General features: G+C 40.3%; 1 protein-coding gene across 4 annotated transcripts in view; it reads left to right on the top strand.

Moving 5' to 3' along the window:
• The window catches only part of LOC100669322 (protein HIRA), a 109,516-nt gene extending 92,701 nt beyond the window's left edge, over nucleotides 1-16,815 (top strand). For 3 of the 4 annotated variants that reach the window (XM_010598778.3, XM_010598783.3, XM_010598780.3), the window contains one exon: nucleotides 15,933-16,815. In XM_010598778.3, coding sequence (XP_010597080.2) covers nucleotides 15,933-16,387 — 455 coding nt within the window. In that variant the 3' untranslated portion in view covers nucleotides 16,388-16,815. The remainder of the gene's footprint in view (nucleotides 1-15,932) is intronic. The other variant, XM_010598781.2, reaches the window with a different exon arrangement.
• The last annotated feature ends 377 nt before the right edge of the window (nucleotides 16,816-17,192 follow it).

Genomic DNA, 17,192 nt, shown 5'->3' with positions numbered 1-17,192 from the left:
AAGCGTGACTGGAAAGAGTGGTCAGGGAAGAGCTCAGAAGAGGGTGTTTAAGATGAGAATGAGCCAGCTCTGCAGAGACCTGTGGGGGGAGAACTTACTGGTTAACTTCCTGGGAACAGCAAGTACAAAGAGGCTGGTATGTTTGAGGCCACCGTGCTGCAGCATAGTGGCCAAAAGAGAAGGTGGGGTGAGATGGGGCAGGAGAGATGAGCAGAGGCAGATCATGGAGCCCTTGTGAGGAGTGGGAGCTTTAATCTAGGCAGCGGGAGCCAGTGGAGGAGCTTCCACAGGGATGACATTACCTGACATGGGAAAGCAGTCAGGGCGAGTTTTGCAAAAGCCCCAGAAATAAACGAAGGTTTCTTGCATCAGTGTGCTGGCTGATGAGAGACGAGAGGAGATTCAGAATGTTTTTAGGAGGCAGAACCAACAGCAGTTGGTTGGATGAAGAGTAGGTGAGGAAAAGAGAATAATGAGCACATGGTCACCTCCAGAGCTGTTTGGCTTGTACAGCTGCCTGGATGCCAGTGAGTGACCTGGGGAAGGAGCAGCCTGGTAAAGGTGGGTAAGATATGGATCCAAGAGTTAACTCCACTGCTTCACTCACTCATTCAGCAAATATGGATGGGGCCTCTGCTGTGGCACAGGGCAGGCCTCATTGAGCAAGGCAAAGTGAGTCCCTGCCTCCGTAGATCTGCAGACTAAACAGATGAGTGAACTGATGGAGTGTGCTGGGTGAGATGAGTGCTGTGAAGAACATAAAGAGGGCAGAGCCATATGGACCCCTGAAGGGAGTTATGTAAGGGGTTTCAGGAGAGCCCTCACTGACTGACTGAGCAGAACCCAGCAAAGGTGAGGGAGGAGCCATGCAGGTATTTTGGGAAAGAGTATCCAAACAGAGCACAGCAAGTGCAAAGGCCCTGAGATGGCAGGACTTGAAGTATCAGAGCATGAGCTGAGTGGAGCTGAGATCAGACAGGGTCAGTCCGGGGCTTTGATGACCATACTATATCGTGTCCTTTTTTTTTTTTTTTTTTTTAAATTCCTTTTTTATTTTGTTGCAGTATATTTTCATTAGGTTGGGTAATGAAATCCTAGGTTCAAAGTCAGTTCCCCCCTGGACCCTTGAAGATATTGTTCCACAGAATTTTAGCATCTAAAATGTCTCGAGCAAATCTGATTTTCATTGCTTCGTAAGTACTTTGGGGATCCTCTTTTTGGTGGTTGGAAGTTTCATTGATTCTGTGGAACCAGAGAACAGTGATTTTTTTTTTTCTCTTTCTCTCTGATTATATCTTCTTTCCATTTTCCCCATCATCTAAGAGATGCAGTGTGCTCTCTTTTTAAAATCTGCTGTCAATTTTTTTATAGTTTCAGTTCTCTTCCAAAATTTTCAATCTAGTCTTTCATCTACTTGAGTATAGTAAACTTCGTTATTTTAGAATTTGATGTTGGTATTTCTAGTATTGGGAGCCCTTGTGGATCTGTTTCTATTGCCTGTTGTTTCTGCTGGTTCTCATTCATATTGTCTTATCCCTTCATGTGCTATTTGTCTTTGACCGTCTGCTGGACATGGTATTTGAAAAATTATCTGCAGAAATAGTTTGAGGCCTAGGGTAATGTTCCTTTCCTCCATAGAGCACTTTTATCTGCTAATGCCGGCTTCTTGAGGCACCAGCACTGCAGGGTCACCTTGATCCAGCTCAGTGGTCGAGGTTTTCTGGGGTTCCCTGGGGACTCAAAGCTGGGCTCTCGCTGGTACAGGGGCTGGCTTACTTCCAGTATCCCTATATTACTAGGGTACATCCTTTGGGTGTACCATCCAAAAGATTTATTAGAGACCCCATCCGCATGGGCCCTGGGCCCCTGCTTTTGTTCCATTGGGCCCTCAAGTCTTTTAGAAGCTCTGCTCAGCCTCTTCTTCATCAGTAAATGTTCCTGAGGCAAAACCATCCCTTTCTGGATTTCTGCCTTCTTATATCCTGGCCCAGTCATTCTTCACTAGCACTAGCTCTTTGAGCTCTGTTTCTGTTCAGCTTTCCCCTTATCCTCAGCAAGGGGGTTATTCTGAATTACCTGGTTTTGTACTAGAAGGAAGAGTTTATAGCATCTTCTCAAATACCTCCTGCATATACCAACCAGAAGATTTTTCAAGGTTAGCTTTTGTTCCCTGAGTTATCTCTGCCTTGTCTAGGTTCAAGGAGCCCTAGTAGCACAGTCGTTAAGCTCCTAGTTGCTAGCTGAAAGATTGGCAGTTTGAACCCATCAGCCACTCAGCAGGAGAAAGATGTGGCAGTACACTTCCATAAAGATTTAGAGCCTTGGAAACCCTGTGGGACAGTTCTACTCTGCCCTGTAGGGTCGCTATGAGTCAAAATTGACTGGACAGCAACGGGTTTGGTTTTTGGTTTATAGGGTCACTATGAATCGAAATCATCCTGACAGCACACAACAAAAACATAGGACGTGAAATATGCATCCAACTTTATTTTAAATTTAGATAGTCCAAGAGACTATACAGTTGTCCCAGCATCATTGAGTAGATAATGTGTCTTTTCCTCAACTAATTTAAAATGTAACCTTTATCCCATCTTAAATCCACCTGTCAGTTTTTGTCAGTTTCTAGACTTCTTCCCTGTGCCTTCTCTGCCTCAGGACCATGCATGGCAGTAGGCTAGGCATCTTTGCATGTCTGTGATCCACTTGAGGGCGAGGCTTCTCTTTTCTGATGTTGTCAGGGAGCACAGGGCCTGGCACTGTCTGAATGGGTCCTTGTGGACAGCAGTCTCAGGTTGTGTACTGGGCATGTTGTGAGGACCCCTGTGTCTGCAGAGTGTGGTAGACCTGGTTTTCTGGTGGGCCTCAGCTGCAAAGCCTGTGATTCATGGTAATCTTGGGTTCACACATGGTTGGTGTCATTCGTCTGTGTGTGGCCTGCTTTCATCTCATCCAATTTATTCATGTATTTACAATGAATACTGTGAGCCTACCACACACTTACGGAGGCTGAAGCAGTATTAATAATTGACACCAACCTCTGTGTTCCCATTTCATCCTCCTGCCTCCCCCAGAGGTCATCAGCATCTTGAATTTTAGACTTTTCATTTCTATCCTTTTAATTTTTAATCATTCACTCATATCCCCTCCCCCCATCCCTTTTCTAATGCATATACACATATTCAGCTCAAATACGGTTGCCTAAACCATGTTTGGTTTTAGTTGTCTGTGAACTTTTTATGAAGGGTAAGCCCTGGGTGGTGAAAATGGTTAACACACTCGGCTTCTAACCAAAGGGTTGAAGGTTTGTGTCCTTTCAGAGACACCTTGGAAGAAAGGCCTGGCAATCTACTTCTGAAAAATCAGCAGTTGAAAATCCTGTGGAGCACAGCTCTACTCTTGACATACACGGGTCGCCATGAGTTGGGATTGACTCGACAGCTATTATAAAAAAAAAAAATGCTGTCTTCTGGATTATGCTATCCTTACACAGCATTATGTTACTCAGGTTTTTCCACATTGCCTACGGCTACAGTTCATTTGTGTTTACTTCTGAATAATATTCAATCTGTAGTTTCCCCACACTTGATGAGCCTACTCTCCTGTCAGTGGGCATGTAGGCTATTTCAGTCCGGACCATCATCACAGAGCTGCTGTGAACACTCTCGTATTTGTCTCATAGTGTTCATGTGCTAAAGTGTTCTTGGGTTTATACTTACGAGCTGGAACCTTGGGTCATGGGATATGCTGTTGTAAGACTTTGCAGCATTATGCCAAACTGTTTTCAAAGTAGTATATTAATCTATGCCACCCACTCAAAGTGTATATAACAAACTGATTAATATACATCTATCCAGTACTAAATATGGTCAGACTTCCTGATATTTGCTGATAGAATGAGTATAAGATGCCATTTTATTTTGATTTTCATTTGTTTTTCCCTGATAACGAGGTTGAACACTTTCGTTTTGATTATGAATTTCCTTCCACTATTTAATGCCTGTTTTATTTATTTAATAAATTAATTAAAATTTATTTATTTATTTAATGCCTGTTCATGTCTTTTGCCCATTTTCAACAAGATTGTGCTTTTTGATCAGTACAAGTTTTCTGTATATTCTTAATATTAGTCTTTTGTTTTTTTTATATGTTCTTTTTATACCTAGGAGTGGAATTGTTGGGTCAAGTAGTAACTCTGTGTTTAATTTTTTGAGGAATTGCAGAGTGTTTTCCAAAGTGGTTGCACCATTTTACATTCCCACCAGCAGGGTATGAGTGTTCTTATTTCTCTATTTCTCTACATCCTCACAAATACTTGTTGTCCCTATTTTTTATCATAGTCATCCTAGTGGTAGGAAGGGATACTTCATTGTGGTTTTTTTTTTTTTTTAATAACTTTTATTAAGCTTCAAGTGAACGTTTACAAATCCAATCAGTCTGTCACATATAAGTTTACATACATCTCACTCCCTACTTCACTGTGGTTTTGATTTGCGTTTCCCTGATGGCTAATGATGTTGGGCGTCTTTTCATATGCTTATTCACCATTTAGAGATACGAAAAACTGTCAGTTCCAATCCTTTGCCCATTTTTTAATTACTTGTTTTTTTATTGTTGAGTTGTAAGTTCTTTATATATTCTGGATACTTTATGTTTGTCAGGTATATGATTTTCAGACCTTACCAGATATCAGATATATATTTTCTTCCTTTTCTTGGGTTGCCTTTTCACATTCTTGATGGTGCCCTTTGTAGCACAGGAGTTTTTCATTTTGATGAGTCTAATTTATCTGTTTCTTGTTGCCATTCTTTTGAGTGTTAACATCTAAAAAGTCACTGCCTGATCCAAGGTCACAAAGTTTTATACCTATGTTATCTACTAAGGGTTTTATAGTTTTAGCTCTTACATTTAGGTCTGTGATCATTTTGAGTTGATTTTTTCAGTATGATGTGAAGTAAGTATCTAACTTTATATTTCACACGTGGATCTCCAGTTGGTCCAGCACCATTTGTAGAAAGACTGTTCTTTCCTGTATTGAATTTTTTTTGGTACTGTGTCAAAAAGCCATTGACCATAAATGCAAGAGTTAATTTCTAGACTCTCAATTCTTCTATTTTTCTGTATGTCTGTCCTTATGCAGGTGGTGTAGTGGTTAAGTGCTACAGCTGCTAACCAATGGGTCGGCAGTTGGAATCTGCCAGGTGCTCCTTGAAAACTCTATGGGGCAGTTATACTCTGCCCTGTAGGGTCGCTATGAGTTGAAATCTACTCGACAGCAGTGGATTTGGTTTTGGTTTTGGATCCTTATGCAAATACCACATTGACTTGATTACTGAAGCTTTTGTATTCAGTTTTGAAATCAGGAAGTGTAAGTCATCCAGGTTTGTTCTTCTTTATCAAGATTGTTTTGGCTATACTGAATTCCTTATATTTCTATATAAATTTTAGTATCAGCTTATCAATTTCTGCAAAAAAAAAATCCAGCTGAGATTTTCATAGAGATTGCATTGAATCTATAGATCAATTTGGGGAATATTGCCATCTTAACAGTATTAAGTCTTCAGATCCAAAGTATTTTATTCTTTTCATGTTTTTATAAATGGAATTGTTTTCTAATTTTATTTTTGTATTGTTCATTGCTAGTGTATGGAAATACAATTGATTTTTTTATATTGATCTTGATGCAAACTTGATAAATTTATTCGCTCTAATAGTGTTTTTAATAGTGTTTTTAGTAGATTCCTTAGGATTTTCTGTATATGAGAGCATGACATTTGGTAATACAGTTTTACTTCTTCCTTCTCAACCTAGATGACCTTTTTTTTCCTTCTCTAATGACCCTGGCTAGAACCTCCAGTAAAATGTTGCATCGTGATCTTAGGGGGAAAGTATATTAAGTATGATGCTAGCTGTAAGTTTTTCTTAGATGCATTTTATCAGTTGAGAAGGTTTCCTCTGTTACTGATTTGTTAAGTGTTTTTATTGTTAAGGGCGTTGAATTTTTTCAAATGGTTTTTCTGTTATCTATGCAGATGATCATATGGGTTTTTTTGTTTTTTTTTTTTACTTTATATATTAATATTGGAAACCCTGGTGGTGTAGTGTTTAAGTGCTACGGCTGCTAACCAAAGGGTCGGCAGTTCGAATCCGCCAGGCGCTCCTTGGAAACTTTATGGGGCAGTTCTACTCTGTCCTGTAGGGTCGCTATGAGTCGGAATGTTTTTTTTATATTAATATGGTGTATTTAAAAAAAAAATTTTTTTTTTTTTTAAATTACAGTAATTAATTTTCGTATGTTAAACAAACCTTGCATTCCTAAGACAAATCCCCCTTGGTCATGTCATACTTGTTTTTATATGTTGCTGAAATTGGTTTGCTAGCCTTTTGTTGGTGATTTTTACATCTATATCAATAAGGAATATTGGTTTATAGTTTTCTTTTTTAGGGATGTCTTTGCCTGGTTTTGGCATCAGGATGATACTCGACTCCAAATGAGTTGGGAAGTGTTCTTCTCTTCTCCATTTGGAAGAGTTGGTGAAGGATTGATGTTAATTACTTTTTAGATATTTTTAAATATTTGGCAGTTAAGCCATATAGTTCTCTTTATAAAGTTTTGATTACTAATTCAATATCTTTACTTATTATAAGTCTATTCAGATTTTCTATTTAATCAGCTATGGTAGTTTGTGTCTTTCTAGGAATTTGTCCATTTCGTCTGGGTTATCTAATTTGTTAGCATCATGTGGCAACTCTGAAAAGCAGATGCCCATCCCAGGGTTTTTTTTCATTGTTGCTGTTGTTTATTTATTTATTGACTTTCCTGAACTAATTCGGTAAAGTATGCTTTATCATATGTGGCCACTGAAATCACTGCTCCATTAGTTTCATGGTCAGCTAGTGGTTGTACAGAGATTTTCTTAAAAGCCTTGAACCAACAAGTGTCCCAGCTTTTGCTGAGGGGCTCTGTATGCATGTTGGGGCATGTTTTCCATGCTTCAGCAGGCAGTTTACTACTCTACCATAACCCTCACTTCCTGCTTGTACAGAGCCTCAAGGTCAGCCAGAAGTGAGACACTGGGGCCTTCTCATGTCTTTCCTGGAAATGCAGACAGACCTGCACATGCACACAGCCTTCTAGATTCCCAGGAATACACTGGAGCTTTTTAAAGCCTTTCTTGGACATCTTGTTCCCCAGCTTTTCCTTGTAAGGTTTTATGTCAGTTTTTTTGCCCCATTGCTTCAGACATCTATGATGTTAAACAGTTACTGCTGATTGTTTTCAACAAACTGCTATACACAGTGAGTTGAATAAAGTTAAGCCCTGTAAGTGGGAGTTACCAGAGAAACGGCATAGAGTTCTCTGAGAATAGGGCTTGTTGGAAGCTCCAAACTTGTTCTGTCCGCTCCAGTGGCTGCTAGGCTGCTAGTTTTCACCAAAAACTTTGATGTGTTTTCATTCTGTTCCAAGTATTTTCTGATTTTTCTTTTTGTTTATTTCTTGACCCATGCGTTCTTTAAAAATATGTTAGTTTTCAAATACTTGGGGATTTTTCAGAGTCCTTTCTGTTATATTTTTATTTTATTTCCGTTGTGGTCAGAGAACATAACTTTGCATGGCTTGAATCCTTTTACATTTATTAAGATTTATCTGTGGCCCATAATGTGATCTGTCTTGTTAAATGTTCTTTATGCCCTTGAAAATAATGTGTATTCTGCTATTGTTGGATAGAGTGTTCTATAAATGTCAAGTTTATTGACAGTGTTCAAATCTTCTTTATCCTAACTCATTTTTGTTTACTTGCTCTGTCGGTTACTGAGAGTAGGGTATTGAAATATCCAACTAAATTCTGGTATTGTATTTTTTTTCCCCTTGCAATTATATCTGTCTTTGCTTCAAGTATTTTGAAACTCCATTATTATTTGCATAAATGTTTAGGATTGTTATGTGCTTTTGAGAAATTGAGGAATCTTTATCATTATGAAGTGGGCTTTATCCTTGATAATATTCTTTGCTCTAAAATCTATGTTGTGTGATATTAATATAGCCAATCCAGCTTTCTTTAGATTAGTGTTAGTGTGGTATCTTTTTCTATCCTTTAATTTTAACCTACTTACATTTTTAGATATAATGAGTTTCTTGAAGGCAGCATATAAGTGGTTATTGCTTTTTTATTTAATCTGAGATTCTATGCCTTTAATTAGTGTTTAGACATTTTAACATGATTATCGATGTGTTTGGGTTTAAATCTAAGGAGCCCTGGTGGTGCAGTGGTTAAAGCACCCAGCTCCTAACCAAAAGGTTTGAACCCACCAGCTGTTCCTTGGGAGAAAGATGTGACAGTCTGCTTCTGTAAAGATTTACAGCCTTGGAAACCCTATGGGGCAGTTCTACTCTGTCCTATAGGATCACTATGAGTTGGAATCGACTCACAATGGGTTGGATTTAAATCTACCATCTTGTCTTTCTATTTATCCTTTTTTTCTGCCTTCCTTTAAATGAATTAAAAGTTTTCTGTGATTCTATCTTCTTTGTTGACTTATTAGCTATACTTCTTTGTTTTGTTTTTTTCTGGGGGGTGGTTGCCTTAGATGATATAATATATACCTTTAACTACCACAGTCTCCCTTCAGGTAATATTATACCACTTCATATATTGTATCTTTTAATGGTATACTTCTATATCGCCTCTTGGCCTTTGTGTTACTCTTGTCATACCTTTTATTTCTACATGTTACAAAGCTCAAACTTTGTTTTTATTATTTTTGTTTTAAAAATAAGAGCTTTGTAAACATTTTATCATTCAGATTTTTATAACAGTTCAGAAATTTAAGTTCTTAATCCCTTTGGAGTCATGTTGTAAATTAATCAACCCACCAGTTGCCTTCTGGTTGACTCCTGCTTATGGTGATGCCATGCGTGTCAGAAGAGAATTGTGCTCTGTAGGGTCTTCAGTCATTGATTTTTTGGAAGTAGATCACGAGGCCTTTCTTCCAAGGCACCTCTGGGTGGACACAAACCTCCAACCTTTCCGTTAGCAGCCACGTGGTTAATCGCCTGCACCTCCAGTTTATTGAATGTTATTGTTAGGTGCCGTGGAGTTGGTTCCAATGCTTAGTGACCCTGTGTACAACAGAACAAAACATGGCCCAGTCCTGTGCCATCCTCACAATTGTTGTTGTGTTTGAGGCCATTGTTGAAGCCTCTATGTCAGTCTATCTCATCGAGGGTTGTCCTCTTTTTTGCTAACCCTTTACTTTATACCAGGCAGGGACTGGTCCCTCTTGATACCATGTCCAAAGTACGTAAAATGAAGTCTTGCTAACTTCCCTTATAAGAAGCACTCTGCCTGCACTTCTCCCAAGACATTTATTATATGCACTCTTATTTATTAAAAAAAAAAAAAACATTGCCATCAAGTCAATTCTGACTCATAGTGACCCTGGCACAGTGGTTGTGCTCTTGGCTGCTAACCAGAAGGTCAGCCGTTCAAACCCACCAGCTGCTGCATGGGAGAAAGATGCAACAGTTTGCTTCTGTAAAGATTTACAGCCTTGGAAACCCTATGGGGCAGTTCTGTTCTGTCCTACAGGGTTGCTATAAGTCGGCATCAACTCAATAACAATGGGAGATTTATTAAATACAAAAAAAACCCACTGCCATCGATTTGATTCTGACTCATATCGACCCTATAGGGCAGAGTAGAACTGCCCCATGGGTTTCCAAGGCTGTAATCTTTTCCAAAACAGACTGCCACATGTTTCTCCCACGGAGCCACTGTGAGTTACAACCGCAAACCTTTCAGTTAGGAGCCGAGCACTTAACCACTATGCCACCACCTAACCTGCTTTGCCTTCTCTCTCATTTATCAAAATGGGTCTGTTTATAAGATCTGTCTATATTACTCTTACTTGATAATATACCTGCATGTTTGATAAGCTAGGGGATGTCTTGGCTATTGGCTTCTTACTCATCCATATAAATTTTAGAATTATTAATGCATCAGGTTCCATTGAAAACCCTATTGGGCATTTGTTTGGAGATGCATTGGACCAGTAGGTCCATTTACGAAGAATTGGCATCTTTATCATACTGGATGGTCTCTCTACAAATTTAAATTTTCTTTAATGCCGTTTAGTAAAATTTTATAATTTTCAGCACAAAGGCCATGTCCAACTTTTGTTAGACTTATTCTTAGATTTTATAATTTGTCTATTCTGAATGATACATTATTTGGTTTTCTAGTTATTTATAATAGTCATCAGCCCTCGTTTTAGACATTTCCATATTTTTATTAATTTGTCAATAATGTGGTTTTTATGTGCAGTAAGCAGTCAAGTCATCTGCAAAAAATCATTTTACTTCCCGTTTTCCAATTTTCATGCGTTTCCCCCCCCGTGTTTTATTGTGCTTATTAACAACTTCAGTACAGTATTGAAACCAGTTAGGTTTTTCTAATATTAAACTCTCTTTCCTTTCCTGGAATAAACCCAACTTGGCCATAGTTATTATCTTTTTTATTCATTGTTAGAATTGACTGCTAATAATTTATGAGGATTTGTACATCTCATTTTATCCAAAATAGGCCTAGAATTTTCTATTCTCATACCGTCCTTTAGAATCAAGGTTATATGTACATGATAGAATGAACTGGGTATAGTTTCTCATTTTCTTGTTCTCTGAGTTTGTATAAGATTAGAAAAATCTGTTCCTTGAAAGTTTTTTAGAAGTCAATTAAAAAACCTATTGACAGGAGCCCTAATACATGGCATAAATAGTATATAAGCCATAACTAACAATGCACAAACACCAGAAGAGAAACTAGATAACTGTGGGAGCTGAAAATCAAATGCTTACGCTCATCAAGACTTCACCAAAAGAGTTAAAAAGACAACTTATAGACTGGGAGAAAATTTTTGGCTACAACGTATCCAGTAAAGATCTAATTTCTAAAATCTACAAGATACTGTAAGTCCTCAATGACAGAAAGACATATAACCCAATTAAAAAATAGGCAAAGGATATGAACAGACACTTCACCAAAGAAGACATTCAGGTGGCTAACAGACACATGAGGAAATGTTCACAGTCAGTAGCCATTAGAGAAATGCAAATCAAAACTACAATGAGATACCATCTCACCCCAACAAGGCTGGCACTAATGCAAAAAACACAAAATTAAATGTTGGAGGGATTGAAACTCTTATACAGTGCTGGTAGGAATGTAAAATGGTACAACCACTTTGGAAAACGATATGGCACTCCCTTAAAAAGCTAGAAAGAGAAATCACAGCGACGCTATAGAACAGAATAGGACTGCCCCGTAGAGTTTCCAAGGAGCTCCTGGCATATTCAAACTGCTGACCCTTTGGTTAGCAGCCATAGCACTTAACCACTATGCCACCAGGGTTTCTACTAGAAATACCGTAAGATCCAGCAATCCCACTCCTAGGAATATACCCAAGAGAAATAAGACCCATCACACAAATAGACATATGCATGCCCATGTTCATTGCAGTATAATTCACAATAGCAAAAAGATGGAAACAACCTAAATGCCCATCAGCAGATGAATGAATGAACAAATTATGGTACATACACCAATAGAATACTTTGCAATCTTACAACATGGATGAATCTGGAGAGCATCATGCTGAGTGAAATAACTTGGTCACAAAAGAACAAATACTGTATGAGACCACTATTATAAGAACTTAAGAAAAGGGTTAAACAAGGAAAAAAAGCATTCTTTTGTGATTATGAGGATGGGGAGAGGGGAGGGGAAATCACTAACTAGATAGTAGACAAGGATCAACTTCAGTGAAGGGAAGGACAACACACAGTACAGGGGAAGTCAGCACAACTGGACCAAAGCAAAAGCAAAGATGTTTCCTGGACACATCCCAACACTTTGAGGGACAGAGTAGCTGGGGCTGGAGCCTGGGGACCATAGTTTTGGGGGACATCTATGTCAATTGGCGTAACAGTTTATAAAGAAAATGTTCTACATACCGTTTTGGTGAGTAGCATCTGGGGTCTTAAAAGCTTGTGAGTCACCATCTAAGATACATCAATTGGTTCCATCCCACTCAGAGCAAAGGAGAATGAAGAAAACCAAAGACACAAGGAAAATTCTAGCCCAAAGGACTAAAAGGACCAAATAAACCAGAGACTCCACCAGCCTGAGACCAAAAGAACTAGATGGTTCCCAGCTACCACCAGTGACTGCCCTGACAGGGAACACAACAGAGAGTCCCAGGCAAGGCAGGAGAAAAATGTAGACCAGAACTTAAATTCACATGAAAAGACCAGACTTAATGGTCTGACATAGACTGGAGAAATGCCTGAAACTCTGGCCCCAGAGGTGCTGTTAACCCAGAACTGAAACCATTCCCGAAGCCCACTCTTGGGACTCTAAAACAAAAAATAATGCATATGAAGAATTTGTTTCTTAGTTCAGTTAGATACACAAGATCAAATGGGCAGCTCCTGTCCAAAAGTAGGATGAGAAGGCAGGAAGGGACAGGAGCTGGTTGAATGGACACAGGGAACCCAGGGAGGAAAGGGGCAGTGTGCTGTTACATTGTGGGGATTGTGACTAATGTCACAAAACAATATGTATATAAATTTTTGAATGAGAAATTGAGCTGTAAACTTTCACCTAAAGCACAATAAAAAAAAAAAAATAGCACTTGCTACTTGGAAAAAAAAATAAAGTACCTTTCTTGTAGACAGTAAAAAAAAAAAAAAAAAACCCTACTGGCGTGATGTTTTGTTTGTGCTAAGATTTAAGTTCCTGGTTTATATTTCTTTTTGTGTCAGTTTTGATGAATTTTATTTTTCCAGGAATTTGTCAGTTTTCTCTAAATGTTCAAATATGTTGGCGTAAAATTGTTGATAGTATTTAAGTATGTTCCTGGTTTTATTCCTGTTTCTTTGAGCTTTCTCCCTTTTTCTTGATTATTCTTGCCAAAGGTTTATCTTTTAGTCTTTTCAAAGAATGCCTTTTGTCTTTAGTCCTCTTCTCTATTGAATCTTTGTTTTCTACTTCATTGATTTCAACTATTATATTCTTTATTTTGCTTGTGTGCGTGTGTGTTTTCTGGCGTCTTTTGTTCTCTCATTGATGCTTCAGGTTGGACTCTTGGGTCAGTGATTGTCAGTTTTTTCATGTTGTCTAAGCTGTTTTCTGCTTTTGCTGCATCCCACTAGTTTTAATGTATTTAATCTTTTTATTACCATTCACTTAAAAATCATTTTTAATTTCAAATAATTAGAATTAATTCCGTCTTTGACTCATAAGTTCTACTCAGTAGTGTTTTAATCAGAGAAAATGATCTGTATCAGGGATAGCAAATTTTTCCTGTAAAGGACTAAAAAAAAAGGACTAGCTAGTAAATATTAAGACTCTGCAGGCCATACATTCTCTATTGCAACTACTCAGTTCTGCTGTTACATATGTTCCATGTGTGCCGGAGCAGAATGTGAGTTCTCTGATTGTGGGAGCCTCATTTTAGGTATGTCCATCAGGTCAAGTCTGTTAAATGCTGTGTGTGTATTACCTGAACCTGCAGCTCTTTGCCTGCCTAACCCATCAATAATTGTATATTACCTGAACCTGCAGCTCTTTGCCTGCCTAACCCATCAATAATTGTATATTAAGATCTCCACCTGTGAGGGTGGTTTTGTTCTTCTCTTTGACTCTCTCTTTACCTAATGTTGCATTTTATCTTAAAGTCTATTGTCTGAGAATAGTAAAACTACTTACTTTCATATAGTATTTGCTAACATATCTTTTTCTTTTCTTTTACTTTCAGCCTTTCTTGTCCATGTTTATGTGTTTATGCTAACATCTCATGACTGTTTTTGTTTTATCCAATCCGATAAACTTTTATAGCCAAGTTTAGTCTATTTACATTTTTATTTGCTTGCTTTTTTTTTTCTTAAAAGACTACCATAAACTTGAGCAAGGGAGTTAATCATATTACTTTCCATACCTCTTTTAGTATCTTCTGGAGTTGTCTCTTACTTTGAGCATAAGGAGCCCCGGTGGTACAGCTGTTATGCGCTCAGCTGCTCTTCAAACCTACCAGGAGCTACGGGGCAGTTTTATCCTGTCATATAGGGCTGCTGTGAGTTGGAATTGACTCGACAGCACACAACAGCACTTTGAGCATATCCTCTAAAAGCATTTTCAGGGTGTGTCTTTCCTGTGGCAAACATTCTGAGGTTTTATAAGCCTAAGAATATTTTTATTACACCTTCATCTGTGAATAACTGTGTGGCAGCATAAAAAAGTCTAGATTATAATTTTTTTTCCAATACATTAAAAACATTTTGAACCTTGGTGCCTCTTCCTTTGTAGGTGATATGCTCTTTAGAAACTTGCAGACATTTTTCTGTCTTTGATATTCTCAAATTATGTATGTTTTATTCTAATGTGTCTATATGTGAGTTTTTCCATACCTCACTTGATCAGCACTCTTTGGAACCTTTCGGTCTAAAGCCATTCACTTTTCTTTAATTATATGAAATTCATATTATTTATTCAATGATTTCCCTCTCTCCTGTGGGACCCTATTTTGTAGGTATTGGGCGCATCTGCTGCCCTCCATTTTCCTTTCCACCTTCTTTGTGCTGCCTCCCTGCTCCGGCATGGGCTGCTCCTCTCTCTGATCCTCCTCTCTAGTTTGGTCTTCAGCAGCATCCATTCTCCTGCTTACCCCATCTCCTATGCCTTTTGCTTCAACTACTGTGTTTCTCAAACCTAATATCTGCACTTGGTTTTTTTCTGTGATTTCTAGTCTTGTTACTAGTATATCCATCACACTTATTTTAAATTCTTGGGCCTTTTTTTCCAGTGCCTCTGCTTTAGAAGGTAACTGTCATCCTGTTGGTTATTTTCCTTTGAGGCAGTTGTACCCCTCAGGGCCCTGCTCTTTTGGCCTGTGCAGTGGACTCCAGCCTGCCTGGCAGTACATGTGGCAGAAGGACCAAGGCAGGCGTGGTGCCAGTGCATCCCAGGCGTAGGCAAGATCCAAGGGCAGAGAGCCCCGGGATTGTAAAACTAAAGCCAGTCCCTGCCCCCTAGGCACCTCCTCACTTCTGGGCTCGACCTCAAACCCCTAGAGAGCAGCAACGTGAGGGAGCAGCCCCTCCTGAGATTACCTTCCTTTCATCCCTCAACCAATATTTCACTTCCTTCCTGCCTTGGAAAGCCAAGCTACTGTGGCTGCTGACCAGTGCAGGGAGAAGGTCAGCAGCAACTGAGCCTTGCAAACTAAGAGGAGACGAAGGAGAGCTTTCCCCAGTTTATCATTGCACTGTGCTAATCCCCTTCACCTTGCTGTGGTGCCCCCCGCCACACATGCACTGCACCAGTCCAGTCCTTGCATACATCCTCATGCACACCAGCCAAGCCCCTCACATCCATTCCCCACATCCACCAGCCTTCACTCTCATCCTGCAAACATACCAGCCCTAACATCCATTCCCCAAGTGTACCAGCCCTCACATCCATCTCCCACACGCACGCACCAGCCCTCACACTCATTCCCCAAGCATATCAGCCCTCACGTCCGTCCCCAATCATACCAGCCATCACGTCCATCCCCCAAGCACACCAGCCCTCACGTCCATCCCCCAAGCACACCAGCCCTCACGTCCATCATGCGGGTATACCAGCCTTTGTATCCATCGCCCACATATATCAGCTCTCAAGTCCCTTTCCGATGTGTACCAGCCCTAATGTCCATCCTGCATGTGCACCAGCCCAGCTTCCGCCCTACCACAGTTTCTTGGGGTACAGGGCAATTCTTTGTTTCTGCCTGTGGTTTCTCCAGAGATTGGCCATGGGTCAGGTGGGCAAACACAGGTTCCCCACAGTTTACATCTACTTACTATTGCCTGCATTGAGCTGTCACTCCTGTTTCCACAGGGTCTGCGGAAGAGGGAGCTGCTGAAGGAGCTGCTGCCAGTCATTGGACAGAACCTCCGCTTCCAGCGACTTTTCACCGAGTGTCAGGAACAGCTCGACATCCTGAGGGACAAGTAGTGTGCCCCAGCCTGCCCCAGTTGCAGCAAAGGCAGGGCCACACTCTGGTCACTGACCATACCCAGGGCCATCTCTCACCTGGCCAGGCTACAGTAGAAGGAGGAGACACTGGCAGGAAGTGTGGTGTCCTGCACCTGCGCTGGCCCAGCATCCTGGGTGCACTTCCCGTGTGTCCTGGGCCAGATGTTCCCTCACGAGGGGGCAGCTCTACCCGCAACTCGGCCCCGCCTCCAGGACCCCCGTGCAGAGCTGGGGCTAGGACTCTGCCCTGCTGCTTTGGGGTCAGCGTGGCGCTGCCAAGCCTGCCGCCTCCTGTACGGTCCCGAGGTGGACACTAGCCCCTGCCACTGCAGGCGCCGTGCTGCTTCAGCTATGACGAATGAGCCATTTGTGAGAGAGAATCCTGAAACATTAATGTATTATGCAGTCAGTAGACTGACCTGAGACCTATGTAAAAGGAAAGGCTATTCCAACACACGGACTATTTTTATACTAGAATTTGCTAACTTGTAATATGTAATTTTCCTTTTGGCCAATAATCAGGATTTCCCTATAAGTCACTTGGACATTGGTCTCTTGTAGGAAATTTAAACTCTAATTATGACAGCTACATTGAAGAATAATTGTACTGAAATTAACTTGTCTATCTTCATTTGGTTTTAATTTTTAATGTTTGTAAAAAGAGACTGTTTTTGGGGGATGGGACAGAGGGGTGGGCGATTTCTTTTTTAAGTGTAAAATAAATGAAGATGCATTGGATACCAAACCACCTTGGCTTCCCCTACCTTTTCCTTCTAATTTCCCTCCTTCCCTCCTCCACCATGGATCCTTCTCTCCTGAAGTGGGCGGTAATGGAACATCAGAGATAGAAGGGATCTTTGATGCCATCTAATCCCCACAGCCCCTCCATGCAGAAATTTATTTTGCAATGTGGATGTCATGGCCCTGATGGTGCATGATCTCAAGCTGGGCCAGGGCCGGCATGTAGGCCCCCTTCTGTGTGTCATTGAGTATGCCCCAGGTCCCTGCTCATGCAGCCTGCTTGGCCCACACCAGCACCTCTTGAGTGGTTTCCCAGGCTGGGCTGCTTGGCTAGTCTCCTAGAAGGAATCAGTAACTGTGAACTTCTCTTTAAGGAATGAG

Source organism: Loxodonta africana, chromosome 19, assembly GCF_030014295.1.
Source record: "Loxodonta africana isolate mLoxAfr1 chromosome 19, mLoxAfr1.hap2, whole genome shotgun sequence".
Classification (NCBI taxonomy): domain Eukaryota; kingdom Metazoa; phylum Chordata; class Mammalia; order Proboscidea; family Elephantidae; genus Loxodonta; species Loxodonta africana.
Note: the sequence above shows the minus strand (reverse complement) of the source record. Positions and strands in the feature narration are given on the sequence as shown.